Source organism: Euprymna scolopes, chromosome 40 (genome assembly GCF_053919585.1).
Source record: "Euprymna scolopes isolate OS-2025 chromosome 40, ASM5391958v1, whole genome shotgun sequence".
In the NCBI taxonomy this organism is placed as follows: Eukaryota; Metazoa; Mollusca; class Cephalopoda; order Sepiida; family Sepiolidae; genus Euprymna; species Euprymna scolopes.
Genome location: NC_136521.1, coordinates 35217437 through 35233536, shown reverse-complemented (window position 1 = coordinate 35233536; position 16100 = coordinate 35217437). Strand labels below are relative to the sequence as shown.

At 34.5% G+C, this 16100-nt stretch overlaps 1 protein-coding gene across 2 annotated transcripts in view; it reads right to left on the bottom strand.

The window, feature by feature from the left end:
* Nucleotides 1-16100, bottom strand: part of LOC145265490 (centrosomal protein of 41 kDa B-like) — an 82781-nt gene that overhangs the window by 15806 nt on the left and 50875 nt on the right. For both annotated transcript variants that reach the window (XM_080121368.1, XM_080121369.1), the window contains exons 5-7: nucleotides 7544-7592; nucleotides 5474-5603; nucleotides 85-224 (exon numbers count right to left, since the gene is read on the bottom strand). In XM_080121368.1, the coding sequence (XP_079977494.1) occupies nucleotides 85-224; nucleotides 5474-5603; nucleotides 7544-7592 (319 nt within the window). The remainder of the gene's footprint in view (nucleotides 1-84; nucleotides 225-5473; nucleotides 5604-7543; nucleotides 7593-16100) is intronic.

The window sequence follows — 16100 nt, the reverse complement described above, 5'->3', positions numbered from 1 at the left end:
GGGGGTGAAAAAGAGTAAAAAAATATATATTAAAAAAATAAATAATAAAAAAAAGAAACAAGAATTACACAAATTTAAACTTACCTGTAATGATGTGGCACTCATCGTAAGCATCTTTATCTCTGACATCTAATAATAAGTAAGGACAGGAATCTGTAATTGGTGATGTTTGTGTAGGTGTTCGGGGAAGATCAATATCTACTTCGCCAATGCCTCGGATAACACTGAATTAGAAAAATTTTTTTATAGTTTTTGAAAAAAGAAATCCATAATAATAATCTCCCATTCTCTTGAATGTTGCAGAGTTGGTCTTATGCTGCTTTAATTGATTTGAGACCTGGCTAGAAAGTGTCAGTCAAGAATACGTTATTGACAATCAGCCTGTGGGGCCAGGAGCTGTTGGACTGAAGCATGGTGCCTGGGTGTTACCTAGGAGGTCCACCCTTCTAGGCCTTGCCACTTGGCTCTCTAGTAGGACAAGTTTATTGCTTGTTGCCTGAGGCGCCCCTACTGAGGAATGCTAAGGGGGAATGCCCAGGCAATTTTTGCTCGGCCAGAGTGCCCCTCCTTTAAGGAAACTGGCTTGATATCCTCATCTTCTGACCTTGTGTCACATCTTACTGTGGTGGGCAGCATGTAAATATCTATCCATAATATTGTTACATTGGAGAAGATTGATACATACACACACATTGGCATATATATATATATATATATATATATATATATTACATACACACAGACAAAAACACAAACTTGAATACTTGTCCCAGGGTGGGTAAAATTAATTAGAACAATTTTTCACTGGTCTTCTGACCCTCTTAGAAAGATTAAATCAAGATAATAAATGAAATTTGATTTGATGACAGTTAATGAGTAGTATTTATTGACACTAGATTTGTACCATGTTGTAGTCCACAAAGAAACAATTTAATGGTAATGTGTTCTACAGATGGAAAGTTTTTGGAAAGAAACTCTTTTTATGAAAATTCCATTTAAAGTTAGGTGAATAGATGAGAGGAAAGTTCTTGGCACTGGCAATAACAGGTTGGTTGGTTGTTTTTGTTTTACGGCATATCAACCTTTTTCAGGTTATTTAATGCCGAATCCAGTGATTTTGAAGAACAATTTTTTTAATAGAATATACTTGTTTTTTTTCAAGTCGGTTTCTATTTAACCCATAGTTGGGACCCTAACAGGTACTACCACTCTGGGTCAGAGTGGACCTGGGAGCAATGGTAATTAAGGGGTGGCTCCACACTCCCCAACTCCCGAAAGCTGAGGCCTCACCATTGGATATAGTTTAAGGTTATATCCAGGACCGGCAATAACAGGACGAGTTATTGGTGTTAACGTTTTACAAGGAGAAACCAAAGATTGGAGCTCAGTTGAGCACATTTCATGGCAATAACGATAGCGAATGACAACATTGCTTTTGTGAAAAAAGATGTGCAACCATGCATTCCCTCTCCCTCAACAGCAATCGCCGACCCCCAAATTATTTCCATGGTCTTCTCTTTCATTATCTCTTCATGCCACGTTGTTGTCTCTCACACTGGTGGCTGCCAAGAGGGGTGGGAGTGGTGGCTCACAAGTATAAAAAATAAAACAAGTCAAAACATGAAAAAAAAAAAGATTCCAACATGTTCCATAGATATCAATTGGGTTTTGTGTATATGTGGGACACCATTGTGGGAAACAATTCTCTGAATGCTAACGTCTACACCTTAGTTGTCTGTCAAGGCTATGTTTATTAGTCAGTTGATCAATTCATGTCCCCATCTGCTCCAGGCCACAATGTACATTTAACTGTGACATACTGGAAACTTTCCTCAACTATCGCAAACAAGACTGTCATAAACTGTCACAAAACTCACTGTTTCTCATAAAGCTGTCTGTAAACTAATTTGAAATATATTGACCTTCATGTCCAATCTTTTGTCGCAGTTACTTGATTAACAATCCTATTTCAGCTGCCTTTTGTGTACCTTGGTGAACAAATTTCTCATCATTGTTCTACTAAACTCACTTCCTATCACTTTTGTTCTGCTCATCAACTTATTTCATCTGTTGTTTTTTTCACTTCCAAATACTGTTTTGTGAGGATGGATGGGGAGAGGGTGGTGGTAATACCACAAAGGGACTGTAGAGAACAAAAGACTAGACTGTGAAATCGATTTTGAACTCAAATGCAAGAAAAAGTGTTCTGAGTTACACTTCTTCAAATGTGACAACAATACAACTTTAGGAAAAGATGAGGTTTAGTTTTAATATTTAAAACAACTTTATTAAGTTATCTTCATTAACATGCAATAAAAGAAGAGAAGGTTGTTAGTACAGAAATGTCTACGAGTACAGACAAAGACAAGAGTTAGCAAGAGTTGATCAATTCATGTCCCACAACCTACCTTCAACTGTGCCAAACTGGAAACATTTCTCAACTATAGCAAACTCAAAACTATTTGCAAACTGTTACAAAACTCACTGCATCATAAGAGAAGGTGAGTAGAAGGATGATATGAATAAATAAATGACATAAATAAAGAAGAAAAGTTACAAGCTTCCTTATATGAATGTAGAAATACCAAATTAACTGAACTTACGAAACAGAATTTGGACGTCATTCAGAAACTAATGAATGATATTACTAAAGAAACGCAGACCTTAAATCTAATTGTAAACATATAGTCCCAAACAGAAGTCTTCAGACGTTATTGTGATAAACCCTAGGAGTAAAGAATATTTAGACTTCTGCAGAGTTAAAGTTTAGGAGAGGTGTTGTAGTGTGTCCATCCTATAGATAATAATAATAAACTCTTTCACTTATTATAAAGACCTGGAGAATATGTCTCTCGGCATTGGCACACAAGTTATGCAAGAGTCTTCCACCCGTGGCAGTTGGACTGACGTATAATCACACTCTTTATTTTCTGTTTGTTCAATATATTTTGTTTCCAATAAATGCTGTGTTGCATTTTTCTTCTGCATCCTTGCAAGATCACAACAAAAGGAAAAGGTGAAAATTACAAAATATTTTATAAATTGTGATAAAGGGTCTAAGGCTGGGAGTAGAAATACACAGAAATCAGCATTCATTACTGGCTAACAGCAGGTGGCATTTCTGTTGAAATTAAAATTCTGTTATCTTGACATTGTTATCAGTTGGACTTGCTAATACCCAATAAATTTGGAAAAAGACCAGTTAAATAAACAATTCACAATGAAGAATAAACTCATTGCCACTTCTAAAACTGTCCGTAAACTAACTAAATACATTGATCTCTATGTTCGATCTTTTATTGCAATTACTGTCACATCGTGATTAACATCCTATTTCAGCTTTCCTTTGTGTTCCTTGGTGAACAATTTCCTCCCATTGTCTTTCTATTAACCTAGTAATATCCATCAACCATTAAAATGCTTTAGATGTTTCAACATTTTATTAGCTCTTTTCTTTACTTTAGTGGGGGCAGAGAGGATCAATAATATCACAAAGGGAATGTAGAGAGCAAAAGAGATTATTTCCCACTAGATTGTGAAACCGATTTTTAATAAATGCAAGAAAGAGTGCTCAGAGTGACACTTTTTTTTTTTTTTTTTTTTTTTACACAGTGATCACCACTTATCAAGGCCCGGAAGCCACTCAGGGATAAGGGTTATTGACACTTCATCAGATGTGACAAAAGTACAACTTTAGAAAAAGAAAATGGAGTCCAGTTTTAATATTTAAAACAACTTTACTAAGTCGTCTTTGTTAACATGCAATAAAAAGGAGAATCGAAGTGAAGGGTGTTAGCAAACAAATATGTTCGCGAATACAAAGACGAGAGTTAGCAAGAATTGTAAAGCAAAAAGAGCTCATATAGAAAAGATTGTTTTTTATGTACACACGTGTACGGAAGTCATATTATACCTAGTTTTGTTCTATTTCACTTTAGCCGAGGTTTTCAGAAATCAAGCCCCCCCCCACACACACACACACACACACTTGGGGCTAACATTTGAACTCTATACGAGATACATAGATACTCAAATATTTAATTAAAATTTTTCTTAACCTCTGAGTTAGTAAAGAAGTTGAGAACATAATTCTCCTCTCCTGACTTGATCATTTAAATGTTGTAATATATCTTTCTTGTGGTCTCTTCGTCTTACTCGATTCCAAGACAAGAATTCATCTAGTCTGGTGGAGTGTCCAACCTCATGGTGTTACTTGAAGTATGATCATTTGGAGAAGGTTCACCATTTCTCATAAAAGCAAGTTCAGGTTAGCCATACTGAGGAGATTTTATTTGAGCCATGATTACTATGTGATTTTGAATATTTAGTCAGGGTTTACATGTAGAAAATATATCCTCATATCAGATTTTCCTAACAAACCCTTGTACAGAAAGACCTTAAACACTTGAAAATAGTGTCAAGTAGACATTATATATTAATGTGCACATTGATAATGCTTACATTAATTCAATTGTTTGATTTACTCTCAGCTTCTATTGTTCCAGCTTATTGGTCTCATGGTCTTCATCATTTCTATACTTTGACACATCATTGTAAAACAGCCTCCTATTCCAGTAGCTTTTTTCTAAGAACTGCAGTCATGTCAAAGTTTCTTTCTGCTGGCTGTTTTCCTCATACCTATAGCTTTGTATAGCGTCTGGTAGGCCTGTATGTATGTGTATTAAATTATCTAGTACAGGTGTGTCTGGTCGCTATGTTAAATTCTGGTTGAACCCCAGGGTTGGACAGCCTGGGAAGAGAGGGGGGGGAGTTTTGTTGCATTATAAGACCCATGATGAGTGAATCCCTTTTTATCCACTTCTATCACATTCTCAATTCACCTGAGAAATGGCCTCAGAGAAAGGATGTTGAATACTTTCACAAATCAGCACGAAGCTTACAAACTAAGCTAAGATTCAAAGTTGTAATGGCTGTCACATGTAGCAGTGCTACTAGGCTTCCTTTATCTTAGGGCATTTCTAACTCTTATATAAGTCGAAGAGTGCCTGAGGAGTACTTTCTGAAGCGTAAGTATTTTGTTTCGGAATTTTTGAGATGAAGATCAATCACGAATATTATTTGGATTCATCGAACTACCTGTGTCAATTCAGTTATAAGTTACACTCTTCTGGAGGTTGAAGGTTCAATCCTCAGTGCAGGTGACACTCAAAATATAATTGCGAATTACTTAGGACTTCTACCCAGTCATAGCTGATGGAATGAACGCACGCTACCCCCATAAATTAAATAAAGGGTTACATTCGAAATTCTGTACAGATTCCAGAGTTCAACAAAAAGATCTGAGTTGGACGAGATACACCTGAAGAAGGTCAGGGGTTACATTAACCGAAACGTTGTGAAAGCAACACTCAGGATGACAATAATAAACGAAAGAATGCAAATAATAAAGGAATATTTTATATGTTAAAAGATAGGAAGAGAAATAGAACTGTTTGCCAATTAATTTTCTTACCTTTCCAGGGTTGATCTGGTTGTATTTATAGGTGGATCACCGAAATCTCCTTCTGCCAGCGATGGACTAGGACTAGTTGCCTGGATTTTCTGTACTTCTAAGTCTGCAGAGTCTGGACGGTCTGTAGTAACTTTTTCATCATTTAAAAAAAAAAAAAAAGATTATAATTGTTTGTAATGTAGGCACCAATAAGGGATTCCTTGCTTTTTGTTTTGTTTTATGGCATATTGACCTTTTCAGCTCATTTAATGCTGAATTTAGTAAAAGTTTTTATGCTTGAAATTTTTAATATCTTTTTTTTTTGTTGTTGTTTTTTTTTATAGCATATTAACCCTTTTCAGGTCATTTAATGCTGAATTTAGTAATTTTAGTAAAAGTTTTTATGCTTGAAATTCTTAATATCTTTAAATTCATGGGGTTTTGCTTTTTTTGGTTTATAGCATATCAACCTTTTTCAGGTTATTTAATGCTGAATGCAATCACATTAATAAAAGGCGTTATGCTTCAAGTTCTTAATGTTTTCAAATATTTATTCATCGTGTAAGAGTTGGTCTTTTTAGTTGGCGGCATATCAATCGTTTTTAGGTCAATTAATGTTGAATACAATCACATTGATAAAAAGTTTTATGCTTTAATATCGTCAAATATTCATGGTGTTTGTTTTCTGTGTGATTTTTTTCATGCAGTCCTTTTTAAATATTAACTTATATCTTTTTCAGAAACATTTTTTCACAATGCTCAGAATTGATGAAGCATGGAACAAACTATGTGTATCGGTTGTTGGCTGCTGAGATGCTGCATCATTTAAAATCTCCGCTTTTGAAAATGTTACATATTGTGTCCCTATTAAAATTAATTCAACACAGAGTTTTCAAGTAGTTTTTGTGTTTAGGAGCAGCTGATCACATGCACTCACAATGTAGGTTAGGGTTAGTGAATCCTTTTAACATGTGTTTTTATGATAATTGGGGGAAAAAAATAACTACTTCGTAGTTAAATATTTAGAGATTTATAAAGAATCAGAATTTGGAATTTAGTAAGGAATCGGTAATTGTATCAGAATCAGGAAAAATATTGGAATCATCCCATTGCTTAAATGAAAAAATGCTGCTTAAATACACACTATTCATAGAAAAAGATAAATATTAGCATTTTGTTAATTTTGCTTTTAAATAAGACCAAAGAAATACAAAGAAAGAACTCGATTCACCAATTCAGAACTCGATTCAACAATTCAGCGATGGAATGAGGGAAATAAAAACAAAAGAAAATTTGGCATCGCTAGAGAAAAGGTGATGGGAAAGAGAAAAGAGGAAGTGAGAATAACACCAAATTTTTATTTTTTATTGCTGTGAAAAGAGCCCAACTCCCGAGAAAGAGAGAGAACAGTCCTCTCTCTCTCTCTCCCTGTGAACTCTTATGCCTCATCGACATGTTTCTATCTCCCTTGATAATTAATGAGTATATTTTAGGAAAGATTTTCATATTTTCTTTTTATTATTAAATTACTTTAATTAATTAATTACTGTTAATATCAACAAAACTATTACACATACATACAAAAAATAACAATAAAATTACAAATGAATAACACGAAACATTAATGTAATACAGACTGTTTAAAAAGTAGTTATGCAAATTGGAAAGATGTATAGAATGTCTATGGATTTTTAATCAGTACTATATATACAATATTTCAAATTATTTTGTTGTATTACTGATTTAAATAAGAGTAATCTGTTTTAATGGTAATGGGGAGGAGTGAACATACTTTTTTCATTTATTCATTTCGATGAAAACTAGTCAGATGAAAGTGTTGCAGTCCGTCAATGTTTTAAAAAGGTCAACAGCAACAAAAACAAGTTAATTGCATCTATTTTTTTAAGCTTTTTTTCATATATAAATGGCAAGTTCATCATCAACTTCTGCAAAAAATTATATTTATCCAATTGAATAAGCTTGGTTGATTGTATGTCAGCATTTCTAGACAATGCGTACAAAAATCCTTGGATACAAATAAAAAAAAAAAAAATTTTAAATTTAAAAAAATCAATAACTTTAGGTACTCACCAGGTGTAGAAATGTGTTTTAAATTCTCATACTCAGCTACCTGGATGATCTAAAACGTTGATATAAAAAAATTCTTTGGTTAATAAGTAATTAATTAATGTAAACTGTTTCGAGAATTAGTCTTAAGTACATCACAAAAGAATTCAATTTTATGCATAGCATAGCAATGTAGATATGTACAATACTAAATGTTTATTGTTTGGTTTTATGGCATATCAACCCTTTCAGCTTATTTAATGCCAAATTCAAATAATTTAATGCCAAGGATAACAGTAAAATGAATAGAGAGGGTCAGTTTGATCTATGTTGGTCTGAGAGAAAGAGGTGCCTTAAACGGAGAGACGGTTTAGTTGGAAGAGATGTTTGTCCTAATTGCAAGTCTGTCATTCGGTAAAGAAATTAATTATCATCTGTAATTAATAAGTAATTAATGAGTACAGACCATTTGGGGAATTAGTATCAATAACATTGCAAAAAAATTCAATTGTATTATTTGGATTCTTTGGACTACTGTTCTCATATTGAGTGTTATTTTCATGTTTTGGTCAATGTAACCTCTGACCTTCTTCAGACGTATCTTGTCAAACTCGAGAATCTGGATGGAACATCAGCTATAACTGGATAGAGGTCCTAAGTAATTTGCAATTGTAATTTTTGGATGCCCACACTGAGAATTAAATCTTCAACTTTCAGTAAGTAAATAAAGGATTCCATTCAAAATTCCGTCTAGATTCCTAAGTTGATAGAAACATACCAGAGTTTGATAAGTTACACCTACTTACATTGATTGAAACACTGTGAAAAATGACACTCAAGATGAGAACAGTAGTCCGAAGAATTCATATAATACAAAAAACAATCCTCATCTCAAAAATTCAGAAATGTAAAAAAATTCAGTGGAAACATATCCTAATGTTTAGCGGAGGTGTGTAGATGTCTGCTGTAGATGGGAGAAATATTTAATTTATTAACTGCCATTTTTTAAATAATAATATTTGGCTTATAGTCAAGATTCTCTTCTCTTTTTCATATTCTATGTGCTCTGCAGATGGAATAACGGTGGTTAATGATTATCTTCCTCTCAGATAATGTGAACGCCTCATTCTTTCTCCATGTTAAGAATGGCTTTCTTATCCACTTGACCATGTTGATTTTTTTTAGCCAAATGGACAGGAGAAACCGAAAATTAAAAAGAAAGCAGACAATCTTGACTATAACCACAATGTTTTTATTGAATAACCTAGGGTTTATTCTGAGAAATCAGACCACTTGAGATCATAGAGAAATAATGTCCACTCCAGAATAAAGACACCCAGATTAATAAGTTTTTATGCCCAATGATAAAACAGCCCATTATTCTCTAGTGATGTTATTTGATGGCCTATGCTAAATGACAGCAATATCTCTATGTCTTCTCTATATAAAGAGAACTTTGTGTGTGAGAGTTAATTTCTTATGAACTCCAAAATGGCTGGGCCGATTTTTATGAAATTTCACAAATATACTTGATCTGTCTAGCAGTGTTCTTAGATAGGTTTTGTATCAAAATGTCTTCAATAAGTATTAATAATTGAAAAATTTGATGAAAGAAGGAACAGACGATTTTGACCAAAGTTAACATCACAAGTGCATTTGAAAAGTTTTATTACCACACAAGCAGAAAGGCGTGACATATAAAATCAACAGTAGGTTCTTTCATATGACAAGGACAGGTTCAAAGTAAATGTCTCTGTTTAGAACACAATTAAACCATGATACTTGACTTTTGCATTTCTAACTGGAATTCAAGCCATTATATATAAAATTTTATAAAATCAACAGTAAGTTCTCTACAGTGCAATGTGGACTACAATGTATTGTAAACTAAGTCACAGTGGGAAACAAGTGAAGTTTCCTCTTGGTGCACTGAGATGGGTTCCCAAATAGAGTAAGCAATCAAATGATTTGGTTGAAAAATGCAAGTACAGGATGTCCAAAAAGTCACTGAAGGGTTTTGAACTGGCAGACCTCGAAACGTCAAACCCCAAACCCTACAAGAATTGAATCTATTCAAGTTCAAAACCCTTCAGTGATTTTTAGACAGAAAATAAAACTTGGCATATAGCATTTTCCTTTTGAAGTGTTTTATTTTACACCATAGAGCTTCTCAGGCAATGCTATCTCTCGCTATGGCAATGTCAAATGGCCACCATGTTCCCCAGACTTGACTGGCCCAGACTTTTTCTAGTGGGGATATCTTAAATAAAGAGTCTATTTTAACAAACCCAAAACCCTGCAAGAATTGAAGGAAACATCAGGAACGAAATAAGGGAGTTAAATTGCAATCCAAAGATTCTGCAATCTGTCATGAATAATATTTTGGAAAGAGCATAAATATGTAAAGCTGAAAATGGAGACATCATTTTTCATAAATAAAGATTGTTTGAATTTTGGATATTTTTAAAATTTAAATTTTTCAATGTCTTAGTCAGATTGTGTTAAAAGTACAGAAAGATATCATCTATAATATAAATCTCACCTATCTGTTTAAATGTATGCTTTTTTTTTTTTTTTTTTTTTTTTTACATGGGGGTCACCACTTATCAAGGCTCAAAGGCCACTCAGGGATAAGGGTTATTGCGTGTAAAGTACATCAATGAGATAGTATTGTAGTAATCATTAGTATTGGGGGGTTTGATAGAGTGTCTTACTTAAGGGGGCGGTTTGTCAGGAGTTTGTTTATGTTGGACTTGAAGATGTCCAAGTTGTAGTCAGGTGGGAAACAGGCAAGCGGCAGAGAGTTCCACTGGCGTGCAGTTCTAAGAAAGAAGCTTTGCTCATGGAATCTACATTTGGATTTAAGCACAGATAAAGAGTGGGGAAAATTATTGACAGTAGTTTCAGCCAGATGGGTGTTTCTCGTGAAAGATTGGCAAGGGGGGGGGGAGGGATTGGAGCTCAGACGAGCAGCTGCCATGGAAATAGCGATAAAACAAAGACAGGCTTGCAACGTCTCTTATGTGGGAGAGTGGTTGCAGGGAAGAGAAAAGGGCATACCCCACTAAGCCACGAAGTCTATTTTGTACTCTGTCAAGGCAGGATAGACTGTTTTTAGCAGCCCCTGCCCAGATGTCGCAGCAGTACTCCATCCTTGGATGTACTTGGCTTTTATAAAGATAGAGAATTGCATCAGTAGTGAGATATCTTCTGGAGCGGTAGAAGGATCCCACCATTTTCCCAGCGTCCCTGGCAACAGATTATGCTTGTATGTTTTGAAAAAAACTTTCGACAGAGGCAACGGATCCTGACAAGATCAGTATCATTTTGAAGTTTGATGTCATAGACGACAAATATCAAAATATTGGCTAAAAACAGTAATTCCTTCACCCTAAACTCGACTGTTTTGTACAAGGAGGGATCGATATTTTTCGCTGACATTTTAGCAAGTCATCGTCACCGTTGGATTGACTTTGGTTAATTTCAACGCTTTTGACTTCCAGTTGCATCATGGAGGCATCGGCGAAGACATCAGATTTTCTTTTACTTTCTTTTCCACCTTTGCGTTACAGGTTCAAACCTGCATGCCTATCACCACTTATTTTTTTTTTACCTCTCTTCACCCTGGGTGCCTACTGTTGTTTTGATTCCCTCCCCACGAGCCTACTACCACTTTTTTTTTTTTTTTTTTTTTGCTCATCACATATCTCCAAACACCCGGGCAACACCGGGCACCAAGGCTAGTCAAAAATAAAGAATCTTTTAAAGTTCCAAACACTTCAGTGACTTTTTAGACACCATGTATATTTATACCTTGTTATGGAGGCTTCATTTATTTTCCCTAAATATAGAGAAAGGTCTTATTTGTCATTTCAGAAAGATTTTCTGTCACAAAAATTTACACTAAGAGGAAAAAAAAAAAAAAATAGAAAGATTTAGAAAAATCCAGAAGATTCCAGAAACTTCAGGAAAGAGGGTTCTAGAATATTCTTATACTGGATGGCACCTATTACATAAATCTCACCCGTCGCTTAGTGTGTGGGTATGTATGCTTCACTAAAACTTTTGACACACGCGACCAACACTGACAAAATTGGTATCATTTGAAAGCTCAGTCTCTTTGCCAACAAATATCAAACAATTGGCCAAAAACATTCATTCTTTCACCGTTAACTAAACCGTTTTCTACAAGGAGGGATCATTTTTTTTGTCAACATTTTTGACAAGTAATTCATGTCTCACAAGATCGACGTATGCATAAAACATGTTATTTTGAACGCCTGCGATGTCACAAGTCGCATGGGCGAGACGACTAACCGGTTTCCTTTTTTTCACCTCATTTTCCATTCAGGTTTCAGCCTGCCTGACTGCCTTCTCATTACTTTTCTATATCTATTTTCTTTTTTTTTGTGCTCACACGAGTACTTGCTACTATTTTCATTTTTTCTTAGAAGGTTGGTTTTTATTTTTTTTTAGGGCTGCATTGATCAATTAATTTTTAAAAAGATTTTTTTGTGTTCGCACGGGTATTCATTGCTATTTTCATTTTTCTTAAGAGGTTTTGAAACAATTGTTTTAGGGCTCCGTTTATCAATACCCTTACCATAAAACCTCTCCACACCTGGGCAACGCCAGGTAACCCCGCTAATTCTCTATAAAAGATTTTGCACTAACTTGGCAATTATTGGTTTGTTGACATGCTGAGTTCAATCTCAGCTCCACCATAATACCAGGGTTATAAATCCAACTGAAAAAATCCTCTTTAAAACCCGTTAACCAAAGGAAACTTATGAAATATTTCTCTGGCCAAAGATTTAATAAATTTAAAATTTGGAGATTATCTTTGTATGAATAATTAAACTATTCAGCGTACTACTTCTCTTAACACCCTCATTCACCTCCCTGCCACAGGATTTTCTGATTTTGTCGCCAGCTTAAGTAAAAGTTTTTTTTTTGTTTTTATTTGTTAAATATTTGTGTTAAGTAAAGATATTGAATTTTTGCATAAGGCTCCTCACTATTTTACTAATACTTTTTTCATAAAACTATATTAAACTAAATATAGTTCACATTACAATCCCTTCAGCCTCGCAGCAGCGTTCCAAATTTCATAAGGTTTTGGTAATTTAACAGTGAATCCTGTGCCCACAAATAAGTAAACATATACACATACCTAACTTTATAAAGAGATGCGTATTCATTAACAATATTTTAAATCTAAACATGACTAACCATCCAACTCTTAAAGATGTTTCTATGCATCTAAAGATACTTTGATAGAAATGATTTCAAAATAGAATCTCATTTACAATTTTTATTTCCAAACACAAGCAAGGGAGGTAATATTTTTAAATGTCCAGCTTGAATTATCTTCCCTTGTTAGACCAGCTTAGTACAGTGGAAACAGCTTGTTTTAATCAGTTTTTCAGTTTGCTTATTTCATAACAATACACAATTGCATTAAATTAATTATTTGAAGGTTTTTTATAATTTAAAAACATGGGGGTGGGATTAAAGGGTAAGTAAAAACAAAAACAAAAAAATGACTATAACAATTTTTAAAACTTATTTTAAAAAATTTGGTACAATTCAGAATTCAAGCTAATTAAAAACCAAAAATAGAGAAGCATCTTTATAATGTACATACCCGTCATAAAACGAAAATGTTATATTTTAAAAATCACGTAAATTGATCAAGTATTTTTTTTTTCACTAAAAAAAACAAAACTTCATGAGAAAGCAAGAATGGTGTGTCATAATCTGTCATATTTATTAAAATGTGTGTCGAGTTCGAATTTTTTTTTTTAAATTTGCTATGAAGTTGACAGTTCCGTGTTCGTTTTTTGCCGAGTCCGACGAGGGGTTTCGTCATTGTAGCTCGTGGAGGTCCTTGTCGGTAGCAGTTTACTTGTTTTCTTTGTTGAAAAGTTCGTTTTTTTCTTTATCAAATAAAACACGCGTCTCGCTCAAAACAATTAATTTAAAAAAAGGTAGGGTCGCCATGCTTGTTCATTTCGCGTCAGTCGGGTGCCAGTTTGTTGTGGACTCGTGGCATAGGAGGAAATGCTTGTTCGTCTCGCTTTCGGTTGTCACCATTTTGTGGTGGTGGTGCAAAATAGGGAAAATGAATTGTCTCGAGGAAGAAACGAACGACTTGTTAAATTGAATTAAACGAACAGGAATTTGTTTCGTGAAGAAACAAGTGAAAGAAAAAAGGTACCACACATGTTTAGTTTTGCGTGCATCTCTCGCTGTTAACTGGTGAAGAGGAAGGTCTAAAGTTTGGCGTGCGTCTCTCGTCGTTGACTGGTGAGAAGAATGGTCTATAGTTTGCCGTGCATCTCTCGTTGTTAGCTGGTGAGAGGAAAAGTTTATTGTTGTAGTGAGAGAGTCTGTGTGTGTATGAATGTTTTGTTCAACCTCATCCATTTCATTTTTAAATAAAGGGGTCACCATCTCATGTAAAGGACTAGGACATATAAATCCCAATCCCGTTACAAAAGAATAATGAAACGAATGGCATTGAAGGAAACAAAGACTCAATTGATGGATAAGATAAACGTGTCGTTTATTTACTGTTGAAAGAATGAATGTTTAGATATAACATGTGTTCATGTCCGCGCGAGTGTAACCAATGTTCGTTGCGGGACTGATATTGTAGAAAGAAATGGAAATGTGTGTTCATCTCAAGTTCGGGTCACTAACGTTTGTTCGCATGTGGGAAGAGAAATGAGTGTTGTAGTGGAAATTGGAATGATAGTCCAGTGTGTAGACAAAGACAAAGAATGGAAAGTTGACGTCAGTTAGCAGTCAGCTATGCGAAGGTGTTCTCAGGGAACAGTAGTAGATAGAGAAAGAGTGTAGGTACTGTCTGTTGGCCTTTTGTCCCACCTAGTAGTAAATGGCATGACGCATGCGGTCGGTCTGTAGCCTGACCGACCAGCACGAAAACTGGGCCGAAAAGGAGGAGCCGCTTGTTGCTCTCTCTTTTATACTCGTTTCCAGTGGTCTTTTGTGCATGTGTGTATTTCCTTAGAAAGCGGAAGTGACGTCGTCCATGTGTGCGTTTGTGTTCGCGTGTGAGTACATGTGTGTACGTTAGCGTATGTGTATATACACGTGAATGTGAGTATGTATGCGAACGTGAATATATGTACGTGTGTGGACGTGTGCGCGTATGGATGCGAAAAGTAATATAGCTTGAAATGTGAATGTGTTTGTGTGAGACTTGAAAAAGGCTCGCGCACATATTTATTAAAAGGAGACACTTCAATTCAAACTACTGAGATTTAAAAATCAGCCGTGTAATGGCTATGATATGCTATTAATCGCTAAAAATAGCAAGAAAATTATTTTCTATACTTTCATAATTATTTTTCTTTTTGTATATTGATATTCATATTAAAACACTTTTTTCTATTTATTTAAAGAGAAAATACAACTTTGTTATATATATGGGTTGTGGAATTGCATTTTTCTGCAAAAGATCTAGTTAATTTGCATATTCTTTTAAACAATCATTTTAATTAATTCCCCATTTATTTTTCGGTTTTCTTATGGGATGATCATTTTTCGTTAACTATTATGTGTAATTATATTCATGCAGATATTCTACATTTTATACTTGTGTAATATTTGCGTAAGGATGTTATAGTAAACACAAACCTCTTTCTATATATATTTATGTATGCGTATATATATTTGTTTAAAAAATATTGCCTACCAAACTCCTGTCAGTTTTCGGTCCACAGACATGAAACTTCATATATAGGGTATTCGAACGCATGCAAAACTTTATACTTGGGTTTTAGTTGGGGAAAATCAATGCAAAAGTGTGAAAATTAAAAAAAATGAAATTTGCCAGGTGAAGGTCGAACGACGGCATTACAAATAAACATGCGTAACCGTTCTATTGCTATTGGTTCATGTTTTCATTTTTAGCCTTGTAGCAAACATGTCTTCATAGCTCAGGTATTAACGTCAAATGAAGAAGTAAATCGTAAGCTAAACATTTGGTTTTGATTCTCAGTGGTGGTGCAGAAGTCATTTTTTTTTTTTACTTTTTAAAATCATTACTATATAATGAGTCCAATATAATATATTAATAAATACGAACTCTGCATTAATAAAAATATAATATTTAAGCGTATTTTATGACCGAGCAATGCCAGGCAGCCTGCTGGTATATCTATATATCTATAAAAGTGAAAAGCCTCTCTGTGTGTGTGTGTGTGTGTGTGTGTGTGTGTGTGTGTGTGTGTACATTTCCCTACCAAACAACTGTCAATTTTCGGTCAAGAGACTCGAAATTTGACATAAAGAGTATTGAGATTTGGGAAAATCTTTTTAATTGGTTTTCGGACAGAAATTTGGCTGTCAAAGGGTCAAAGTTCAACAATTTCACCTTTGAAAACTCTATCAAACTCCTCCACCAATTTTGGGTCTAAACACTTAAAATTTCAATATAGATTACTTGGACATGGATCAAACTTTATAATTTGATTTGAGCCCCAAAAAATAAATGTTAAAGGGTCAAAATTGGGGTCAAATTTTTGACAAATTTGACCTCTGCAGTCTACCA